Genomic DNA, 21,482 nt, shown 5'->3' with positions numbered 1-21,482 from the left:
TCACAAAAACTTCAGAAAGATATTTTGGTTAGTTATCTAGTGCAACATGAATCCGGTTGGATATTTTGTCCACCGCACCGCGGGTGGTGCGTATGACACCGAGAAATACCAACTATTACCCAAAGCGCGTTCCGTGCTGTGCGCGCAATGCGTGAAGTATTCCGACAATCTTGTAGGCGCTGATGCGCGCTTTACGCCGAGTCACCGACTGACCGACTGTCCTGCGGTCGGCGCAATGCGAGAAGTATCAATGCAGTCTTGTAGGCGCTAGCCGCTAATGTGCGTTGGACGCCGGCCGCACTGTATTTGGCGCGATTATTCGCACTCGCGTTATTAGCATGAGCGCGGCATCGAATAATAAGGCTTATAATGCCTATGTTTCGACGCCGTATGAGCATTCAAACGTTGCCTCGTTTCTCCCGATAAAATATATTTTCCGAGTAACGCTAGGAAAGTTCTCTCTGTTCGCTTTTTGTGATTGTATTGACCATTAAACAAAGTACGAATTTAAGCATTTTGTTATACAATTCTCCACCAGAATTTTACGTAGAACACTATTTGCGCAGAAAACTACTGAGACCAACTCAGCTTGAAATAGGTATACTATGCTGAGGGAGGAGGAAAATTGAGATAGTTTTTAATAATTTTAAATAATATCAGTTTTTAATGAAGTTGAGAAGTTTTCATGAGAGAACATAATTTATGGCCAGGAATCTGCACCGTCGCAAAAATAGAACTGTGGCTTTGCACTTTGGTCATCGATTTGTTAATATCACGTTCAAAAGTTGATCTCCGAGCTTCCAGTTGTGCATGTGAATAGTTTTGTACGTAAAATTTTGAAGGAAGGACAAGTAACGTTTAGTTCTCGGTCAAATCTTTTCTAGTGGTCCATTATTCTGAAATACATATCGCAACGCAGAGAACCATAGGGGCAAGGATAAAGGAGCCTAAGAGTCGATTGTTGAATTTCTATTGCATGATTCTGATCTACAATTCCTATTCAAGCAATAATTTTTATCGATCAAGGTCATTCGATATCGATTCAACAATCGAACCTCTGGTTGTTCCATCGCCCCGAGAAGCACATAACCACACCGAACTCGCATGCGGTTGGTTTTATCGGGTTTCAAATCAGTTTAAGTTTCAAAAAGTTCAACCATCAGGAAGTAGGTATCCTGCCATGCTAAGGAAGAACGTCGTATGAACATTCGAGAGTTGTCAGATTTCCCTTGATACAACATGTATTTTTGACGGAATTTATGCATATTTTTCCTTGAAATTCTCAGATATTTTAGATTAAATTGCGTACAATATTGTCTTAAAAAATTTTGGAACAAAATAAATTTTCGCAGTAAATTCGGTTTTTATCGAAGGAAATTTTGCAACGTCTGAGGGCTCATACGGCGTTCTTCCTTAGCACGGCTGTATTGGTCCTCCGAATGTCTCGGCAAGTTTTAAGGACGATTTGTCCAGAGATTCGGAACGTTGTGTTTTAATACATAGGATACATTTGAGAAAACTACAGGAGAAAATTTGAGAAAATCGGAAAACAAACTACAGTCTGCAAATCTACAGCTCAGGGGCTTTCATTTAAAAAAAAATATCAGGCAAATCGGTCCGGTGGTTCTTTCAAAGTTAACGTCCAAAGATTCGGAACTTAGTGTTTTAATACATAATATGTATATAGGATTATTATTTACTATAAGCACATTTTTATTTAGCACCATCACAATCGATATTTACATAGGTTACCTTGATGCTACCAAAAAACATAAAAGAGAGGGTATATTGTGACAAAAAAATAAAACCACGGTAATACTTGGCCTCAACATTATACTAGAAAATTACGTAAACAATACGTAAAAGTAGAAATGACATGAAACAAAAATAGGTACATGCAAATTACAAATACAGCACACTAAATAAGCATACAATCACAAACATTCTTTAAAGAAAGTTATAACTAAAATACTAAAGTCTGCCTAAAAACTAGTTATGTATCATCCGACTACGTGGATACTTAAATGGAAGAAAAATGCATTAAGATTTGTTCCGAGTTCACTTAACTTTGTTCTTCCTTTCATGAACATTGCGGATGTGTCTCCGCAGATTGCTGTTCACTTTAAAATCCGCCGGACAAAAATTACACGCAAAAGGCCACACATCCATGTGATGCCATATGATGTGCTCACTCAAACGGCGTTTCATTCGAAAACACTTGGAGCAATGATCACACGTGTAACCTGCTTTAACGTTGTTCTTCCTTTCATGAGTATTGCGGATGTGTCTTAGCAGAGTGTAGTTCCTCTTAAATTGCGCAGGGCACAATTTACACACAAACGGCCTCACATCCATGTGCGATATGATGTGCTTGCTCAAATCACTTTTTATTCGAAAACACTTGGAGCAATGATCACACGTGTAACTTAATCTAATCGTATGCGCCTGCAGAACATGAGAACGCAATTTAGCTTGCTCGCTAAATGATGCCGAACACTGCTTACACGAGAACGGTACTCTCCTGATATCATGAATATTGCGGATGTGTCTGCGCAGCTTGCTGTTTTCTTTATATTGAGCCGGGCACAAATTACACACAAAAGGCCTCACATCCATGTGCGATATGATGTGCTTGCTCAAAAGACTTTTTTTTCGAAAACACTTGGAGCAATGATCACACATGTAACCTGATTTGGTCGTATGCGCCTGCAAAACATGAGAATGCAATTTAGCTTGCTCGCTAAATGATGCCGAACACTGCTTACATGACAACGTTATTCTCCTGTTACCACAGGACACCACGGTCATTGGAACTTTCATTCTTTCCACTGTTACTACACATTGCTGGGGCGGGGAGTTAGATTCTTCCCTTCGCGCATCACTTGGACTTTCAGTAACCCTTTCTAATACTACAGAGCATTCTTTAGGAGAAAAACATATTTTTTTCGTCTGCGTCTCTTTTTGATTGTTGGGTGTATCATCACAAACGCCATGCGTCACCGGTTGAGTGGCAGTATTTTCTTCCGGACCTGTGTGCATAGCTTCGTGGAAGATCAAATTTATTTTAGTCTCGAACCGGCGCGGACAGAGACGGCAAACGTATGGAAATGCGTGCAAGGCGAGTTCATAGGTTTCGCTGTCTGTTTGAGTCGCAGCATCCTTCATTAAGACAATAGAGAGGGATCCTTTAGGAGAGAGGCATCCTTCTGGAGAGAAGCATCCTTTAGGTGAGGAACATCCTCCAGGCGAGGGACAAGAACATCCTTCAGGCGAGTCACACGAATCAGGCGTAGAGCTGTTGTCCGAGGACCACTCCAGGGCAAGTATATCACTGTCGAATAGAGGCTCTCTCTCCATCAGCTGATGTCCATCTGGATGTAACTGATCAAGGGGTGTACGTGGGTCGGCTCCTTTTGCCTGGAACAGAGATCGGATATAGATACCGTGAGAAATAGATGAAGTTCTCTCCCAATCAAAATTCATTTAAGGTGATTCGATGGACGCCATATTTTGTGTCAGAACGGCATGCGATATATCGCATCAATTGGACGGAGTTAAACAGAAAGGAACCAAGCCACATCGGGATCGAACCGAGAAAAAGAGCTTTAAAGTTTGGCTCCTGCATAAGACTCAATGTAAAAGATAAACTTTGAGTTCAATTTCTGCAAAATTTGCTCCAACAAAAACTTTGAATTTTTGGCGATAGATAGTAGAGCAGTGGTTGAGTTCAAAACCACCCATAACTCAATTTTTTCCAAAATGTGGGTTGGTTCCTTTCTGCTTAACTCAGTCCAATTGGTTCCATTTTTTCAGCTACTCGTCATTTTTCTCCAATTTTGAGATCGCAATTCTGTTGTCAGGAGACTAAAGCACTCATTTACCAATTTTAACAAAAAATTTCAACGTAATAAAGGCGCGGTTTTTTTAGAGAGAAAATATCGCATTCGAGAGCAGTTTCGATATCAGTATCGAATGCGATGTTTTCTCTCTGAAAAAACCACGCCTTTATTACGTTAAATTTCTTTTCTAAAATTGGTAAGTGGGTGCTTTAGTCTCCTGACAACAGAATTGCGATTTCAAAATTGGAGGAAAGTGACAAGTAGCTGAAAAAATGGAACCAATTGATGCGATATATCGCATGCCGTTCTGACACAAAATATGGCGTCCATCGAATCACCTTAAATGCAAAGAGTCTAATAGGAAATATTTAATCAGATGAGCCTGACAACATTTCACATTGTCTACTTTTCTCTCTTGATTTATTTTTCGAACTGAAATCTAAATTACTTGACGCATTTAAATTGTATGCGAATTTCTCTTGGCTTATTAAGTTTAGGTATAGAACTCATAAAATTTCAAATTTCGATGTTGCTTCATTTTCATGTCTAAAAATTTAAACCCGCGAAAAAATTGGGCAACGTCTGATGAAGTCAGGCTCCAGAAGAGCTCCTAGAAAAGAAATTCGACGTAATAAAGGCGTGCTTTTTTTAGGGAGAAAATATCGCATTCGAGTGCAGTTTCGATATCAGTATCGAATGCGATGTTTTCTCTCTAAAAAAAGGGCGCCTTTATTACATTGAATTTCTTTGTTAAAATTGGTAAGTGAGTGATTTAGTTTCCTGACAACAGAATTGCGATCTCAAAATTGGAGAAAAATGACGAGTAGCTGAAAAAATGGAATCAATTGATGCGATATATTGCATGCCGTTCTGACACAAAATATGGCGTCTATCGAATCACTTCAAGTTCTTTTGTGCGGGATACGACTAATGGTTTAATTCTCTAAGTGTCCAATTGGCCAATTTCTAGTAAAATTTAGTGAATTTTAAAGTTATCCTTATAGTTATTGAAATGACTAATTTTCCAAATTTTGCGTGTTTCATTTTCCCTTTATTTCTTCCTTTTTTTACTAATTTGACTGACTTTCTCAATTTTTCCAGCAAAAAATATTTGTGATCCAATGAGACCAATGAAAATGTAAGAATCATAATACCACAAGATACAATTATGTTTCCTCGCTAAAAATATGAAACTAACGGAAAAATGAAGAAATAGTGTTTATATTATAGACTAGAGTCAAGAAATTCATACTACCCTCTCATGAGTAAACCTAAGCCACTGTATGTCCAATCAGATATATTAAAAATCATTCGACAAACAACAGATGTTAAATCTTACAAAAATTTCTCCATCTCTACATGAGGGCTGCGTCTAACAATGTTTAGTTTTTTCAAGAAAAACTATTCAGCATTTTTTCTCGCAAATTTCTATGAAATTTTCCGTGTGAGTGAAGAAAATTTTACAAACAATTTAAAAAGGAAGTGTTCGTTAGTTACACGTAATTTTCCTGAAAAGAATGTGCATAGGGTTTGCGTACAATATAGTTCTTTTCAACGGAAAAACGTGTTATTTGCCTTTCAAGAAACAAAATATGAGAGGAGACTTATAACGTCGCAATCTAAGGTGCGTATTTTTTTACTCGAGCCATCAATACCTAATAAATCGATAGTCATCCATTCAAACTCTCCGCCTTTTCTCATACAACCGAAGTCTAGTTCTGTCAAATTGACAACTTAAATAATTTCAGAGCTCTCTAAAATGGATTTCCCACCTCAATGTCCTGGATTTTTTGCCAAAAAATCCAGGATCAAATTCATTTAAGTAGGTTACAGGAAACTACTTATCATGCATAGATACCTAATGGAGATGTTGCATGTCGATGGTGAAAGTGCAGAAGTGCGTATCTCGGAAAACACGATTTTTCAGGAGAGTAAAAATACTGTCTACATTCCTCCTTATTGTCAGTAGAGGGGTAATAATTCTTGAGGATAGCAAGAACAAGATGCTTTTTCAGACTTCATCAATATTTTGAATAATTTCTCGCGCTGTTAGAAAATACGGCCGAAATGCCGAGATTCGCGTTTTCGGCACTAAGAATTGACACTTTATCACGAGATACGCATTTCTGCAATTAGTGTTTTAAACCTATTGTTGGCGGATTTTGATCATTTAAAAACTGAAAAAAGGGTTTCATGCTTACAATTCTTTATCAGAAGCTTTAGTTTGACCTCATACGGCCGGATCAAGCATTGTATGATTGGAAACTGACATTAGATTACGAGATACGCATTTCTGCAATTACCGTTCTGAAGCTACTCTTGATCATTAAGATCAAAAATAGAATTTATTCAACCTTAAAACTTATTTAGAAGCTTTAGTTGACCCAATACACTAAATGAAGCATTGTTCGACCGGATTGACTCTAATAACACTGACCGTTGTGATGAACCGTCAGTTTAATCAGTTCATGATTGCATTGGCCCAAAGAGTAAAAATGGACATGAACGCCGCGCGCTGCTAGTAGGTAGTAGATACCTATGAGGAAATGATACTGGAGGGCCCTCGAGTGATAATCCGCCTTCAATTACAAGCGTATGCAACATTAATGACAAGTAACACTACCTAATCCCCCCCTTCCCTCGTCTATCGGCCTATCACCAGCATTCACTGATATTATGCATGCTGGACTGCCTGATTATCCACATTTATCCACATCAACTTTTCTTTTAGATAGATAAAAGAAAACCATTGAACACAAACACAGAACAGCTGATCAGCTGATGTGAGGTGTTGGCGGGAAACGCTGCTGAGGAGTGCGCGTTGTGATTGGTTGTGCGTAAAGTGCGCCGAAAAATGAACAGGCCTGAACGACATACGCATTCCTGCACTTAAGCCCGAGATACGCGAAAAAAGTTCTACGGTTTTAGGTGACTTCCCGATTTTTTTCGATTATAATCTCTTGCTGGCTGATAGACGACATCTTCAACTACACGTTTATGCATGCTAACTCAAAACTGTCGAAAATCGAGATACGCACCTCTGCACTTTCACCATCGATGTGTGAGAGATTTGCAATTCGACTGTGGATGGTTATGCAAAAGTTTGCGAGAAACACGATGATGCCACTGGTTTTCTCTGAAATCAACTCCCAAGCTCTAAAAAAGCTCTCAAGTTGAGGCCAAAATGGAGAGGATATCCCGCGCTATTCTGAGGGTCTACATCTACATCAAGACAAATTCTCCATGCAAAGATAGGGAGCAAATACATTGACAGGGCTGCCACTTTATATTGGACTCAAAAACTGAAAACACGGCAACCCTGCTAATATATTTGCTCCCTATCTTTGCGTGGAGAGTTCGTCTTAATGTAAAGGTGGACTATTAGGATAGCGCGGGATATCCCCTCCATTATGGCCTCAACTTAAGAGCTTTTTTGAGCTTGGGAGTTGATTTTAGAGAAAACCATTGTTACCATCGTGTTTCTCGCGAACTTTTACATAAGAATCAACTGTCAAATCGTAATTTCCTCACACATGCAGCATCTCTATTCTTATGCTATTTCGAAGGGCGGCAATGTTATAATACTTTTGAGTAATGCATTTTTTGTACAATTGACAATGTCATGATAAAAATTAGGAATGGTTTACTTCGTCGGCGCAATAGGCAACGCTAAAAGTAAGTTAACTTGTTACAGAAATAAAGCTTCAGTTAGTATCGTAAGCTACTTAGCAAATTTTATTATAACGCCTGGATTAATGCAACTAAACGGGCTCCATGAATGTCCGTGTTGCATATGCACGGAAATGAAGGCGTTTTGGCTTCCGACACTGACCGCCTCACCAGCTGCAGCAGCGCTCTACGGGGCGAGTCAATGAGAATCAATGTTACTATGAAACGTAGAGGTTTTAGAAGTGGTTTCATTGGTTTTTAAATGAGATGCGTGGTTTAGGAGTTGCGCCGTCGATATGCTACGTGTTATTTGAAAACTATGATAAGAGTGTCTTGAAGAAAAAAAAGGCTATTTGTCTCCGATATCGTCAAAGAGCGATATAGCTTCAGACAGTGATAGTTTCAATCCTGTTTTTAGGGGGGTTTCGCGAATTAGAGAAATCATGTAGATATTGAGTATATGTTGGAGCACGTCCTATCTATTTACCCCTAGCCCTAGAGTAATATCACCATTACGTATCGCCTACTTAAAAAGGGTAACTACGTAGAAAGGGTGGCGACAGGGGGTTTTAGAAGAAATGAGGGAGTGCCAACTTTGGAAGGATAGGAAACTTTGGCGGCTAGGTGTCGCAGAGCGCCAAAGAGCGCTATAAAAGCGGCTTTTACACATTTATATATACCTACGTAAAATAAGATTTTGCGTTTAAATCTATTTTCCTGCAATGCATCTTAAACTTAAGAGCAGTTCAAGCTGAGTTCCCTAAGATTAAAAAAGCAAAAGCTCATTTTTCCCGAAATTGACTCATGTGTTTATCTCTTTCAGTGTTCGAAGCTCACCTCTGAGTTTTAGGAGCCTTGTGGCGCATCAAGCTCGATTTTCAGGTGCCATAGAAGATTTTTTAGGGGCCAAACTGACTATTTGCCTTTAAATCACGGTTCATTTAGTGAAAAGTTTTACGCACGATGTTTTAGTTAAAGAACGTGTGGCTGTAACTTGGGGCAAATTCGAGGAATCACCGAACAGAAAAATTACTGAGAAAAACTTTTTTTTTGGGGGGGAGGGGCATTTTTGGGGGCCACGTTGGCGCTGAACATTCATTTCTTAGGTGCCCTGGCCGATTTCTTAGGCGCATTGGGCGCGTTTGTGCCTGTGAGTTTTTAACACTGATCTCATTTTTCAGCGGTTCGCCTACTTACTTTGCTGATGGGTGTCCTTACCAAGATATGTCTATCACGAATATGTCCATTTGATGAGTGAAAACTCAAAACCGTGTAAGCGTAATAATTTGCTGCTAAAATCGAGTGATCATAATTTTATTTGTAAATAGATTCTAATGACCTGAGAAGAATTATTTTTATGTGAATAAAATTGGAATTAAGAGGAAAATGTCCGAAGGGAAAATTCATTTAGCGAAGAATACTGCGCATGATTTCAAAAATACCTAATGGTGTCTACCGGATTTTAAATTTCCGTTCTTCATTTAAGTAAGGTGATTCGATGGACATATTTTGTGTCAAAACGACATGCGGTATATTGCATGCCGTTCTGACACAAAATACAGCGTCCATCGAATCACCTTAATGCCACCATCAGCACCGTGTATACGTCACCGGAAAGGTCGGTTTTCCAAGACAATTATATACCCATTCATTAAGGTCAGAGTTAGTTTTTCCCTAAATAAAACTTATTGATTGCATAATTAATTGGAAGAATACATAACTCTAAAGACAGTACGTTGCTTACTAACCTTTGTCCAAGGCCGCCAAGAATCACTCATTTTTCCGATCAAAGAGAACGATTAAATCGAATATCCAAAAAAACACCATACAGTTCATACACGATAACAGGACACTCCGCACAGGATTAGTTCCATCGTAGGGAAAAAATGACGTCAAACAAGCTTATTAAACTAATAAGCAAAAGTTTTATAAAGAAATGACTTATTACATTGAAGATCACCACGTACGACATAAGTAACTTGAAAAGCCTGAAGCGCGAAAACCTACCAAGCGCACAATAAATTAACACTTTACCTCTCGTTGACTTTTGAGTACTGTCGCTAGGGTTTTCCTCGGTAAGGGTTGAGGATAACAGAATTACACATGTACAGTTAGATCGGATTTTCACCACCCCTCAAGATTATGAATTCGTCCGACAGTCGCATATTGTCCTTTGAGGCCTGGCATGACAGCCTTTCTCGACAATAATTACCCATGTTGATGAAAAGTGAGATATCGACAATATCGTCATACCTCTTCGCATTCATAAAAACCAGGCGGTTCAGTATATGTAACGGTGCTTGCCTCTATGACCCTTAGCTAGAGCGTGACATAACAAAGGGTGGGCATTTTCCTGGTTTTTCCCCCACGATACATCAAGAGACTCTCTTTCATCCTCATACGGTATAGGGGGAAAGATAGGATGAGGTGTTCCTCTTGCCTCCCAAAAAAGTGATACAACGGGCCACGAGACAGAGTTTAAGCTGGATAAAGACGTCACGTGATTTTTCTTCAAAATAATTTGGAGAAACCGATCCACACAATCGGGGGCTTGAAAATTATCTCCTCTCCTGAACGAAATATTAATGAGTATAGTCAGCCTCAGTGGTGTAGTGGTCAAGGCAGTTCGCTGCCAGCACTGAGGTCCCGGGTTCAATCCCCGGAGGTGACTGATATTTGAGGACACTCAAATATCAGTCATCGTGACTGTGGATGACTATGCCACTCCAATACCCTGACCCTTCGAGGTTACAGGGTGCGGGAGGGACATAGTCACCCAGTAAGTAATCCGTCTGCACTGTTCGACTGGGTTGTGAAAAATCGGTAATCACTCGTAGTGTGCGCGACTGCCAGCGCTACCTATCAGTGTAGATTGCAACAACACAGTCCAACTCGGTGGAAGCATGGCCGTGCTCCGAAAGTCCGTGCTCTGCAGCGTCTGCCACAGTCTTTGATAAGACCTTCCGTTGGCTATCAGACGGCCGCTGAGCCTTGCGGGAATATAATTGATACTCAATGTGTCAATAGTACGAAGATAAGTTAAGGAGTACGGTACAACTTCGGGGTGCACGACGGCAGTTGCCAGTTGCCTTGGCCCCTTGAGGGCGCCTCGCCGGCCAGCCCGGCCTTACTTACTTACTTACTTATTAATGAGTATACGTATTTTCAGCACAGACTAATTGGAAGTTATACATACATTAAACGAAAATGACGTCCTTTTATTTTTGCTATTTAACCAATGTCAATATGAACTCTATATATTGAGGTTTGCTTTTTGGCTTTCCCAACGCATACTTTTTTCCGTCGAAGTTATCTATCTGGAATCTTTAAGGAGTCGGTGGTCGAAGAGAGAAAAGTAACCGAAGATCAATGGACCACTAGACAAGGTACGAATTTAAGCATTTTGATACATGTTTCTTAACTAGAATTTTACGTAGAGCACGATTCGCGCAACGAAAACTAATGAAACAAACTCCAAACGAAGATATTAACGTTTTTATTTCACATTGGTTACGAGGAATTTGAACTGCCCACCCACAAGAAACTCAAAGCTCTACGTGAGTCATATCGCGCACTACACAGAAAAAAATGGATGGTGCTGACGACAGAACCTTTTGTTCATACGGCTCCCACAGTTTCTTTGTTACACTTACAGAACTTTTCTGTTGTGAGAACAGAACTTCTGTCGTGGGAACAGAGTACTCTGTTCCCACGACAGAAAGTTCTGTAAGTGTAACAAAGAAACTGTGGGAGCCGTATGAACAAAAGGTTCTGTCGCCAGCACCATCCATTTTTTTCTGTGTACAACGGTTTCAACAAGCTTCTCAATCGAGTAATGTTCATTTCTCACCATGTGTTGTTCAAACTATAAGCAATTTGCTGCAGCTGAGCCAAGGCGTCAAGATTGAGGTTGCCAGATTTCCATGTCACAGAGACTGTCATGATAACGTTTAACCCACGATGTGAATTACGTAGAGCATTGAATTTTCATGAGCGGGTGGTTTGAATTCACGCATCAAGAATCATTAAATATCTCTAGAAGGAGTTGATTTCGGTAATTTTCGTTGTGCGCGTCGTATTTTACGTGAAATTTTAGTTGAGAAACATGTATCAGAATGCTGAAATTCGTACCTTGTCTAGTGGTCCATTGTGTGGATTGAAGGGGGAGGGAGGGAGGAAGCGGAGGTTTGTGGAACTTTAACCCCTCACTTTCTTGGGTACTGTGATGAAAATAAGCGGCCGGGGCAGCAGAATTGTATTTATTTAATTGAAAATCATGAAATTTTATGTTGGATGTTACCGGAAATTTCCATAATATATGAACACGCTGAAAAATATTTTTCCAATGATGAAATGTCAGCCGAACGCTACAAAACGATGAAAGTCAATACCCATATTGTCCGGAGACATCATTCTGTCCATACTCATTTGTAATCCTTCACTTTCATATAAATGAGAGATGAAATCAAACAAAGAAAATTAATTGGAAAAACAAAGAATTTTTGTGTCTTCGAGTGCGAATCGCATGCTCAGCTTCTGAAATGAATGTTTTACATTGTACTATTACTATAAGCTCTCTAATTGGCAGAATTTTCATTTTTGTCGTAGCTCTTTCTACTGTTTTCTACTGGGTCTATTTTCATGATTTTTGCATGTATATTAACAGATGATAGATTCTATATCGACGGTGAAACTACCAAACCACGTATCTCGTTTGCGGCGTTTAAAAATCTACGCTCACACTTTATTTTTATGAAGTAGACCAAATCAATATCATTCCTTGAAATTTTCACGGAATTTTCTCCGCACAAAGAGGAAAAATCACAGAAATTTTCAAGACTGGATGTTAAGTAGTTTTTCATTTAAAAAATAAAGTATGACAGGAAGTCTGCGACGTCGCAAACCGAGATACGTGGTTTGGTAGTTTCACCGTCGATATGTATAAGCCCATTCTGTTCAAGTTTTGGAGGTAGGACCCAGATTGCTTTATACAACATGATAAAGTTACGAATCTTCACATTTAAACAATGTATATTTTATTTTTTGTCACAGTTCGTTCTGAAGATCTATCGGACCGATTTTCATCATTCTTGCAGCTATCGATAGGATACACCTTTTCCTTACATGAGCCCGCTCTATCTGCAGCAACCCACCTAGACCCGGACCTCAAGTCCTTAAAAGCTGAAACATATATTAATACCAGAACATACGGAGTATCTATGCGGAATAAATTATGTATTGTAATGGCAGTCCAGACTATTAAACCGAACTGGAGTTATGACGATTCAAAGATAGCAGTTCAGAAAGCGCAGTTTCCAGGATAGTTTTATGAAATTCGAATATTGTCCATGTTCTCGACATGCAATTGCAGTGTTTTGATGTAAAACGTTATACATGGGCACAAATCACACAATGAACCAAATCGTTTGAAACTAATTATATTTTCGGTAAATTTTCCTTTTGGAAATCTCAGAATCTGATTTTCCGACCCGACTTGTCATAATTCGTTCCGCTGAAAGTTTTGTCTCGAAGGTCCCTTTTCTTGAGGACGGTCAAATATAAGGGCATTAAAGATTTTTTTTTCATTGAGACGAAAACTTTCGAACTGCAAGTTGGATAATTTTCGCTGTCAATTTTGATATAAAATAGAGTGTGAGAACAACTTCAGTATGCATTTTAGACATGGATTTGCCAATTGTTCGATATTTTTGGGAAAAATCTCTCTTTTCAGTTGCTTCATCCTTGTAAAAATTGAAGAATGGTTTCAAATGATGTTCTTCAAATCAAATTCATTACCTACTCTATTTTTTGTAGCCACTGAATTTACCGCTGGTCTGTGTTATTTGTCATCGGCTGGGTTAAAATTCAAATTTGGGCCCTTTCAGGAGCAGGTAAAGGTAACAAAAAATCATCGAGTAAATAAATAAAGTTTTATTTACACTATATACAAATAAATTAGTAAAATTCAATAAATTAATACATTGAAAATGCCTACATACGTGGCTTAATTTTGACAACGGCACACGAATAAAAATTACAAAATACCAAACAGCGGTGTAATTGTATTAATCAGAGATTGATTAATTGATTGATGCTATTTGATGTTACATTGATTTTCAGATGCTACGGTCAAAAGAGGACCTCACCTCAAGAATGAGTACATGTCGGCCGATAAATATCATTTGACACTTTATACAAAAATCTCCTGAGAGAATCGACAAAAGTCCACACTTAACAGGTAAAAATGGGAGATAACTTGATAAAATGAAGCAAAACACTATTCAGTACAGTTCAGTGTGCTGTTTTAAGGCATGACAAAGGAAGTTTTACATGGACGTCGTAAGAACCATAGTTGAATCTAAAAATGCCAGGGTATGAAATTTCTTGGATACTTTTCTGATACTAACACGAAGTTGCTGATTTGTTTCTTTCTTTCTTGTTTTTCTTTTTCAGTGACGCTTCATTCGAGGACACCTCAATGCTCAAGATCAGAGGGGCCTCAAATCAGAAGCTGTTACTCACGCATGCTTTTCTATCGAAATGAAATTACTCGATCATTGTGCAGCGAGTTTTTTATGATCGCTTGCTTTTTGGCTGACCTACTCTAAATCGCACAAACCGCTCCGATAGGAAAGTAAGTATTCATCAAGCAGAATTTCTTAACCCCCTTATCAATACCTCTTGTGACAGTTTTGTAAAACTAGAGTTAAAACACCAAAATTCTGAAGACCAATAAAAGTTAAAAATTTGATCAACATTTCGAATAAAGGCCACATTATTCCTTAAATACGATTCATTTGTAGTTAGTCCATTTTTGGCCGTATGAGCACTTTCTGCATACAGATTACTTAGATGATATTAAATAAACCCACTTTAACTGCATCTGATTTCCAAAATAAAATATAAATACCGATCCTTCTCAATTCGTTTTTTTTTTCAAATTGTGTAAACCGAAAACGTCTCAGTCCGTGCTGCATTTTAAGTGCCTAGAATGAATGATATCGGTGGGGAAAGATGGGTCTCATATATACGGGTGATTTCACGACAACAGAACAGATTTAAAAGTGTCACTACTTTAGTTTTTAAAATCCTTTAAGATTTGGAACAAATTAATTGAAAAATAATACTAAATCGTCCGAAATCTTTTACACTTTTGACCCTGAGTAGATTCACGCAAAAAGTATATGTATAAGGAATTATTATCATTACTGGGACCTTGTATATCCTATCGATTACCTATGCGACAGATTGATTATTTTGTGATCTAATTGCGTCAGTTATGATATTTGTTCATGCATAAACTATGCACGGTCACAGATGGCATACAGTGACGTGGCGTGAATTGCGATACATCGATTGTTATGTCATTTAAACCTATGAAAAAGGATCGATAAACCGGGTGTTCGCAGCGAACACCTTAATAATCGATTCTTTACCATAGGTTTAAATTACATAACAATCGATATATCGCAAAGCACGCCACGCCACTGGGCATAATCAACTTGTTTGAAAACACCATAGGTACTAAAATTACGACACTACTATGCCAATAATTGTGAAATGAAGTACGCCTTTTTCACTTACCTACTCATTTTTTATCAATTGACACCAATCAGTCTTATTATATTATTTAAGATGACTTTGGAATTCGTTACAGTAAACCTATTACTGGACTGTGCGTATGAGTCAGGACAGGAGCAAAACATGTAGACAGGTTGCAAAATTGTCAAATTTTCAGTCGAATTCCAATTTTTAAATACTTAAACAAGCAAAAAGAAAAAAAAGACAAAACAGTTTACTACTGATGTTCAATTTTCTCTGCGATCAATGCTTGAAAAGATATTATTCTTGATGGTTTAGGTTGTTGCTTTTCTGCTTCTCATCATTGTCGGAAATGAAAAAGGTCTCATTCTTTGATGGAAAAATAGAAAATAAAAAAAGAGCCCAATAAACATTATTGTGGTCTCTACAATTGTCCTTCGATTGCGAATAGCTTTCATTGTTATTTGAGAAAATTTTTGAAGATTCCTTTTCATTTTAAAATTATTTTGAGGGATACAGTCTTCTTTTTAAAATATCTTCCATGGAAATTTCAATGAAGTTCCGTAGAATTCCCTGAAAATGGAGTGCGATGACGTCCCAATGACGATAATTACCCTGAGTTATAGAGGTGACTTGTGATTCAGATGGGCTGAAAAATTCATAAAACAAAGGAAATCAATTGAAATTCAAGAAAAAGAAATCAAAAGAGCTCCATCGTTAATACGAGCATGTCTAGGAATCTGCTCAGTGTGCCAGATCATCTGGATTTTGATTTTGGTAATTCATAACAAAAAATAGGTTCCATAATGCACATGGTGCTTTAAAGAGGTATTCAAACTTTGAGCAACGCTTGCTGATTTCAGAAAAAACAACAAATTTAGTAATGTATACTTTAGCATATTCATAACGAGAATATTCATTTAATCATACTTAGCCGTTCAGATCCGCTCTTAATACAAATTTTTGACTCACTCTCCATCAAACTCGCTTGTAATTCGCACACGAGAATCATTAACGAATTGTCACGGAATATTACCCTGGCCTCTCTCGCCAAAATACCCTTTTCGTGCATAAAATCGCAAAAAATAAAAACTTCAGAAACGTCCTATGGGTCAGATATGCGAATCTCAGACTTGCATTAAAGGGTTGCAGCCCGTATTTACGCTTCATTTTTACTGTTTTGCTTCAAAATAAATTGAGATATCACCCTTTGAAAAATACATTTTTTGATCCCATCCTCCGTGACAAGACGCATCAATCCGCTTCAGAACCACGACAATCTTCTTCACCATATCGACGGTGAAAGTACCAGACCACGTATCTCGGTTTGCGATGCTGTAGATTTCCTGTCACACTTTATTTTTTAAATGGAAAACTACTCAAAGTCGATTATTGAAAACTTCTTCATTTTTTCTTCTCTTTATAAAGAAAACTCTGTGAAAATTTCAAGAAATCATTTTATTTTATTCTGTATATTGGAGTTGTTTGCTTTTGTTGGCAAAAAAAACTCCAACATACTGTCTTACGACCCGTGCATCCACCGCAATCAGTTTGTGTATTTTGTTGACATTCAAAAAAATAAAATATGAGCGGAGTTTTTTAAACTCCGCAAACGAGATACGTATGCTGTGGTAGTTTCACCGTTGATAAAGTTTCATTGATCAGCGATACACTTATTTAGACTAGTTATACCGTGCATATGCTGAAACCATGGTGGAACAAATCATTCTATATATGCACCACCAAGGCATCACCTCAATCACAATTTTGATGAAAGCCGATATCTTTATTCATATTAGACGTGTAGTAAATTAGTATTTCGATAACTCTTAATGTAAGGAGTAATACATGTAACTCTGTTGGGTCAAGCTGTCAATGTTAGTGAAGTCACTTTTTTTTTACCTACTTGCCCATAATTGGGGTGATTCTTGACCACGTACTATCTTCTTGGGTACTTTTTAAAAGCCTAATCTTTTGGAGTACTTCTTAAAAATTAGTATACGTCAAATAAAAAGAATGCACTCCTATGCAACTGCTTAGGAAAAAAGTCATTCAATAAACAAACTTCTATCGTTTTCCCTCAAGAATTGCAATCATGAACACAATTCTGAGACGCACCGTTTGATGAATTAATTTACTGACCCATTACTATAACTTTAACTTTGACTTAAACTGATCAGAGTCGTTTGAAAGAAAAATTGCAATGCCATAACAAGGATTGATTATTCATTGAACTGGTTGACGTTTATTGGAGTGAACTTCAAAAACACAAAAATTCGAAAATGATTTGTCACTAAATCATCACTTATAGAAATCGCTCCTACTCGAAACTTTCAAAATTCAGCGGCAGCGCGTTTCAACAACTATCTTGCTTTCCAGGTCATACATCCTTCATAAAACGGATGTGATTGTAATATTTCAGGTGGGATGGTTTCTGCTGCAGACGTATTCTATGTTGTATAAATGAAGTTTCGTACCTGTCTCACTCTGTTTTGATGGCGCAGCTCGGGTAAAGTCGCAAGCAGTCTTTGAAGTCTTGACCATCTCGGGCAGCTTGAACGTACTTGTAGAAGCGCACCACTGCTGCGTTTGTGTAAGATGGCCTTTGAAGCTCCGTGGGATCTCTGAAAATCAGTGACACAATATGATAATTCAATGAACGATCCTTGGAAACACCCTTTATTATAAAAATGGTCGTTCTGATAAATGTCGAAATTGAAGCGTTTGAGTGCAGAAAGGGCACATCTTGGTTGCGGTGTTTCAGAATCTCCACTGCTAATTTATGTTTTAGAGGGGAAACTATCGGTTGAATTTTCTGAAATTCTTAGCTTTCAGAATCATAAAATCATAAAGGAAATTCAATAAAAGTTTTAACGAATTTCATGCATATTCTTTAATTATAGTGGATGAAGCGTTAACGGAGCTCCTAAGACACCGCAATCAAGAAATGCCCTCTCTGTACCCAGCGCCTCAATTTACCCTGTTTACTTGGCACTGTTACTAACGCAGGAAAATATATTTTGGCGATCCCGCATTATACTAATGGTCTCAGCAATATGAAACAAACGGGCAAAAGTTGATATCAACGTCCTGTCGCCGGCAACTTCTCAAGTGAAAAAACGTAATGATCAAAAGTAACAGTTCACCAGTTTTCAATTGGTTCTCGGAGACAGAAGCCACGGACAAGGAAACATAAAAAGCAGTCCATTGGCAATTGATGTCTTACTAAATAAAAAGAGCTCTTGCATGAATATAGGAGCGGCATTCTCGCATCCTGAACTAATTAGATCGGACAAGGGAACGAAGACTCAGGATGCACCTCGACGTGGCAACATGGAAACCGTTCCGCAGGTCGCCTTGACCTATCTAACTGGACCATCGGCATAATGACTGACAATGTCAAGCTCTTTTAAGTTTTAATTTCGAACTTATCTCTTTCGGCAAATGAATTAATTCTGAGACATTCCATTCCTGTCCCACCAGGGTCTCCGTTCGCTCACCTAGCGTGTCGGGTCTGCTGAACTTTGCGTGCATACTGCATATTCACCAGCACGAAGATGGGAGATGTTAATTATTTTTGGCAGTTTTTCTTTGACTCATTCAGTGACTGCGTCATAAGCGTAAATTGAACCTCTCGAGAAGTTGCACCGATTTTAGGCAACGACGCGAGGATTTTAGTGAGATGCGGTCTTTTTAGTGAGTTTAGTGAGGAAACCTCACGATGAGAATGGCCTCACTCGTAATATTTAGTTTGGATTCATAGCTAATTATAGTGGAACAGCTATGCAAAGTACGACTCTTTAGCAAATTATGAGGTATTGTTAGTACTAAATAATGTAAACTTTGTAAGTTTGAGCCATATAAATTACGATGAGGTAGTTTTCAATATTTAAAACTTAGATGTGCGAACATTCAAAATTAAGTTATTGATACCAAAACATGCAGTATGTTCTATACACACTTTGGGACAAAAATTTCCAGAAATGTTGGCCCAAATCGAAAATTTGGCGGTTCAAAGTTGAAAAAACGTACCTCAGGGTTTTGAACATTTTAAAAATTCAGACCCTTTATGATCAGGACACATCAAAGGCGGATTCCAATGCAATTTTGCATCTTCTACCTGTATGAAAATTAACTAAACCGCTGAGCAACTTGTCATTGAAAATATCGAGGGAATCTGCCCTCGAAAATCTCCTGATTTTTCGACCTAACTTGAAATTTTTTTTTTTTTTTTTTCTGCTGGTTTAATGGCTTCCTGTCTAGCACCTTCAGCCAACTTCAGACAATTTTTAGTGTCCGTAGACATCGTGGGATCTCCATGCTCCAGGCTTTTCCAATTTTCAGGGATTAGGGCCGAGGAGAATCTGTTTCAGCAGATCTACTCGTCAATTCTGTGAAATTTAGACGCCCCCACCGGGATTCGATCCCGGGACCTATTGACCTAGAGTCAGACGCGATGACCACTAGGCCAACCTGGCCGGCTTGAAAAATGTTGCTCTACCAAAAATTCGCCTCCTCAGACCAGAGTTATTTGCCGTGGACGGCACCTGTATTAAAAATTACTTAAGGATTTTGATTATTTTTGTTTACTAATCCTTTGTTTTCTTTATCGGGAACTACGTGATTGACTTACTTACTTTCTTTTTCGCCCGATGAATTTTTCGGTTGTCACTATTTAAACTTAAAAAAAAACTAACTATTTTTGTTTGTTTTTTCTTTCTTCGACATAAAACTGCAAGAGAGAGATGATTACCGGCTAAGCTCAGCTGAGACGAGATTGCTGTGCGGGCTGAATCGAGCGGGGGTCTTGTACATGCTGCAGATAACCCTCTCCTTGCAGGGCTCGTCCGAGACGCCCATGCCGAGTAGAACGTCGTCGATCCTCTCCAATATCGGGCTGTAGAAAGAGTCGTAGACGGGCTGTAGAGCCGGACTCGCCGTCGTTGCTGTCGCCGTTGCGTACCGGTTCGGGTAGTCGTTGCTGCTGTAGTACGTTGAAAGGCCGCCACCTTTTACGCCTAGCGTGCTTCCTTTACTCTGCGAATCAGGAACAGACAAGGAAAATTAGTAAGTTTCATATGTTATGATGTTGGCTAGACTACCTTTAAGGTGATTCTGAGTTATCTCAGGACGAGATCCGCTACACCCTCGCTGTGCGTACTCGCGTCTTAGCGGAGCAAAAATGATCATTGTAATGTACAAATTAAGGTAAGGACCTCATCCAGAATGTGTAGCAGCATTAATACTGAGAAGTATGACATCCTACACTGGGAAAAAAAAAACACATTGGATCTAGAGTCCAGACTCTTGTAAACATGGACAAGAAAATTTACTCTTGATTCAATCAGATTTAAGCTTAAATCGAAAGAAAATCCGCTCAAATTAAGAGGCTGGGTTCTTGATTTAAGCTTAAATCTGTTTGAATCGAGAGTATTTTTTTTGTCGATGTTTTCAAGAGTCTGGACTCTAGATCCAATAGGTTTTTTTTCCAGAGTATTTTTGAGGGTTCATTGAATAATTTCGGAGACTTCCATGATGGACGTCGCTTATTTACTCAATGCGTGAGAGGGGGATATTATAACAACACACCTCTCGTTTACACATTGACAAGTCAATGCGTTACGTCCATTATGGAAGTTTTCAGCGTAAATTTTCAATGAATCTTCACAAATATGATGCCACACTACTCAGTAGGTATCAGTGCTTCTAAACGTTATGGATCAGTTCCTTGCACTAATTCGTGCAATATGATTATCATTGGCTCTCAAATGCGGATTTCGTCCCCAGATCACTTAGAATCACTCAAGAATATATGAATTAAACGTCAAGTCAATGTGAGAAGCTTGGAAGACAAGGCGCATAAGTGCAGTTTTTGAAAAATTGAGATATTAATGATTCCAAGTAAAACTAGTCTTAATGCATATTCTGTTAAAAATTCGCTCCAAAATTCCAATTTTTAAGCATCAAAAAGTTAATTTGAACTTTCTTTCCGTCTTAAAAATCTATGTAATTTCGAAACTTCAAACACGTATATCTCGAAATAGGAAAAACTGCGCTTATGCGCTGTGTCCTTCAAGCTCCTCATGTACACTTTAGCAAGGAATTTTCTCTGAAGTAGACACTAAATGAGTGCGTGAAATAATAATGGAGGTTTAGAATGACCTGCGGAAGGAGGAAGGAGAAAGCGAACTGAAAAACTCACTTTTCTGAATCAAGCAATGGACTGGGAAAGTGGCCTCATAATTTTGAGTCATTGCAGAAAGGCGGTATCATTAAGACCATGTCTCAAGTATCAATGACAAAAAAGCTCCCTGATTAGCTCAGCGATGACCTTAAAGTATCAATAAGAGCTCTCTGATTTCTTGCTGCTGGGAGGTTCAAAGCTCTAATGCTCCATGGCACGCTAGTCGTCACTTTTGATTGTTGACGTAG

General features: G+C 38.5%; 2 protein-coding genes across 4 annotated transcripts in view; both read right to left on the bottom strand.

Moving 5' to 3' along the window:
• Positions 1 to 39: 39 nt before the first annotated feature.
• LOC109034993 (zinc finger Y-chromosomal protein 1-like) lies at positions 40 to 9,536 on the bottom strand. Its single transcript, XM_019048437.2, has 2 exons — positions 9,257 to 9,536; positions 40 to 3,417 (listed from the first exon to the last, which is right to left on the bottom strand). Exons 1-2 carry the CDS (start codon positions 9,284 to 9,286, stop codon positions 2,059 to 2,061), a joined length of 1,389 nt encoding a protein of 462 aa, XP_018903982.2. The 5' UTR covers positions 9,287 to 9,536; the 3' UTR covers positions 40 to 2,058.
• Positions 9,537 to 13,446: 3,910 nt separating this feature from the next.
• Osi17 (DUF1676 domain-containing protein Osi17) overlaps positions 13,447 to 21,482 on the bottom strand; it is a 91,490-nt gene continuing 83,454 nt past the window's right edge. For all 3 annotated transcript variants that reach the window (XM_072299948.1, XM_072299947.1, XM_072299946.1), the window contains exons 6-8: positions 19,804 to 20,087; positions 17,528 to 17,674; positions 13,447 to 15,699 (exon numbers count right to left, since the gene is read on the bottom strand). In XM_072299948.1, the coding sequence (XP_072156049.1) occupies positions 17,533 to 17,674; positions 19,804 to 20,087 (426 nt within the window). In that variant the 3' untranslated portion in view covers positions 13,447 to 15,699; positions 17,528 to 17,532. The remainder of the gene's footprint in view (positions 15,700 to 17,527; positions 17,675 to 19,803; positions 20,088 to 21,482) is intronic.

The sequence above is a fragment of the Bemisia tabaci genome, chromosome 4 (assembly GCF_918797505.1).
Source record: "Bemisia tabaci chromosome 4, PGI_BMITA_v3".
Taxonomy (NCBI): Eukaryota; Metazoa; Arthropoda; class Insecta; order Hemiptera; family Aleyrodidae; genus Bemisia; species Bemisia tabaci.
The sequence above is the reverse complement of the archived record's forward strand: the minus strand, read 5'-3'. Positions and strand labels throughout refer to the sequence as shown.

What these genes read in the sequence shown, in the direction of transcription:
- LOC109034993 (XM_019048437.2), bottom strand. Translation starts at nt 9,286, where the DNA reads ATGAGTGATTCTTGGCGGCCTTGGACAAAG. An exon ending in CTTGGCGGCCTTGGACAAAG is followed by an intron (nt 3,418 to 9,256) that starts GTTAGTAAGCAA and finishes TCTCTGTTCCAG; the next exon opens with GCAAAAGGAGCCGACCCACG.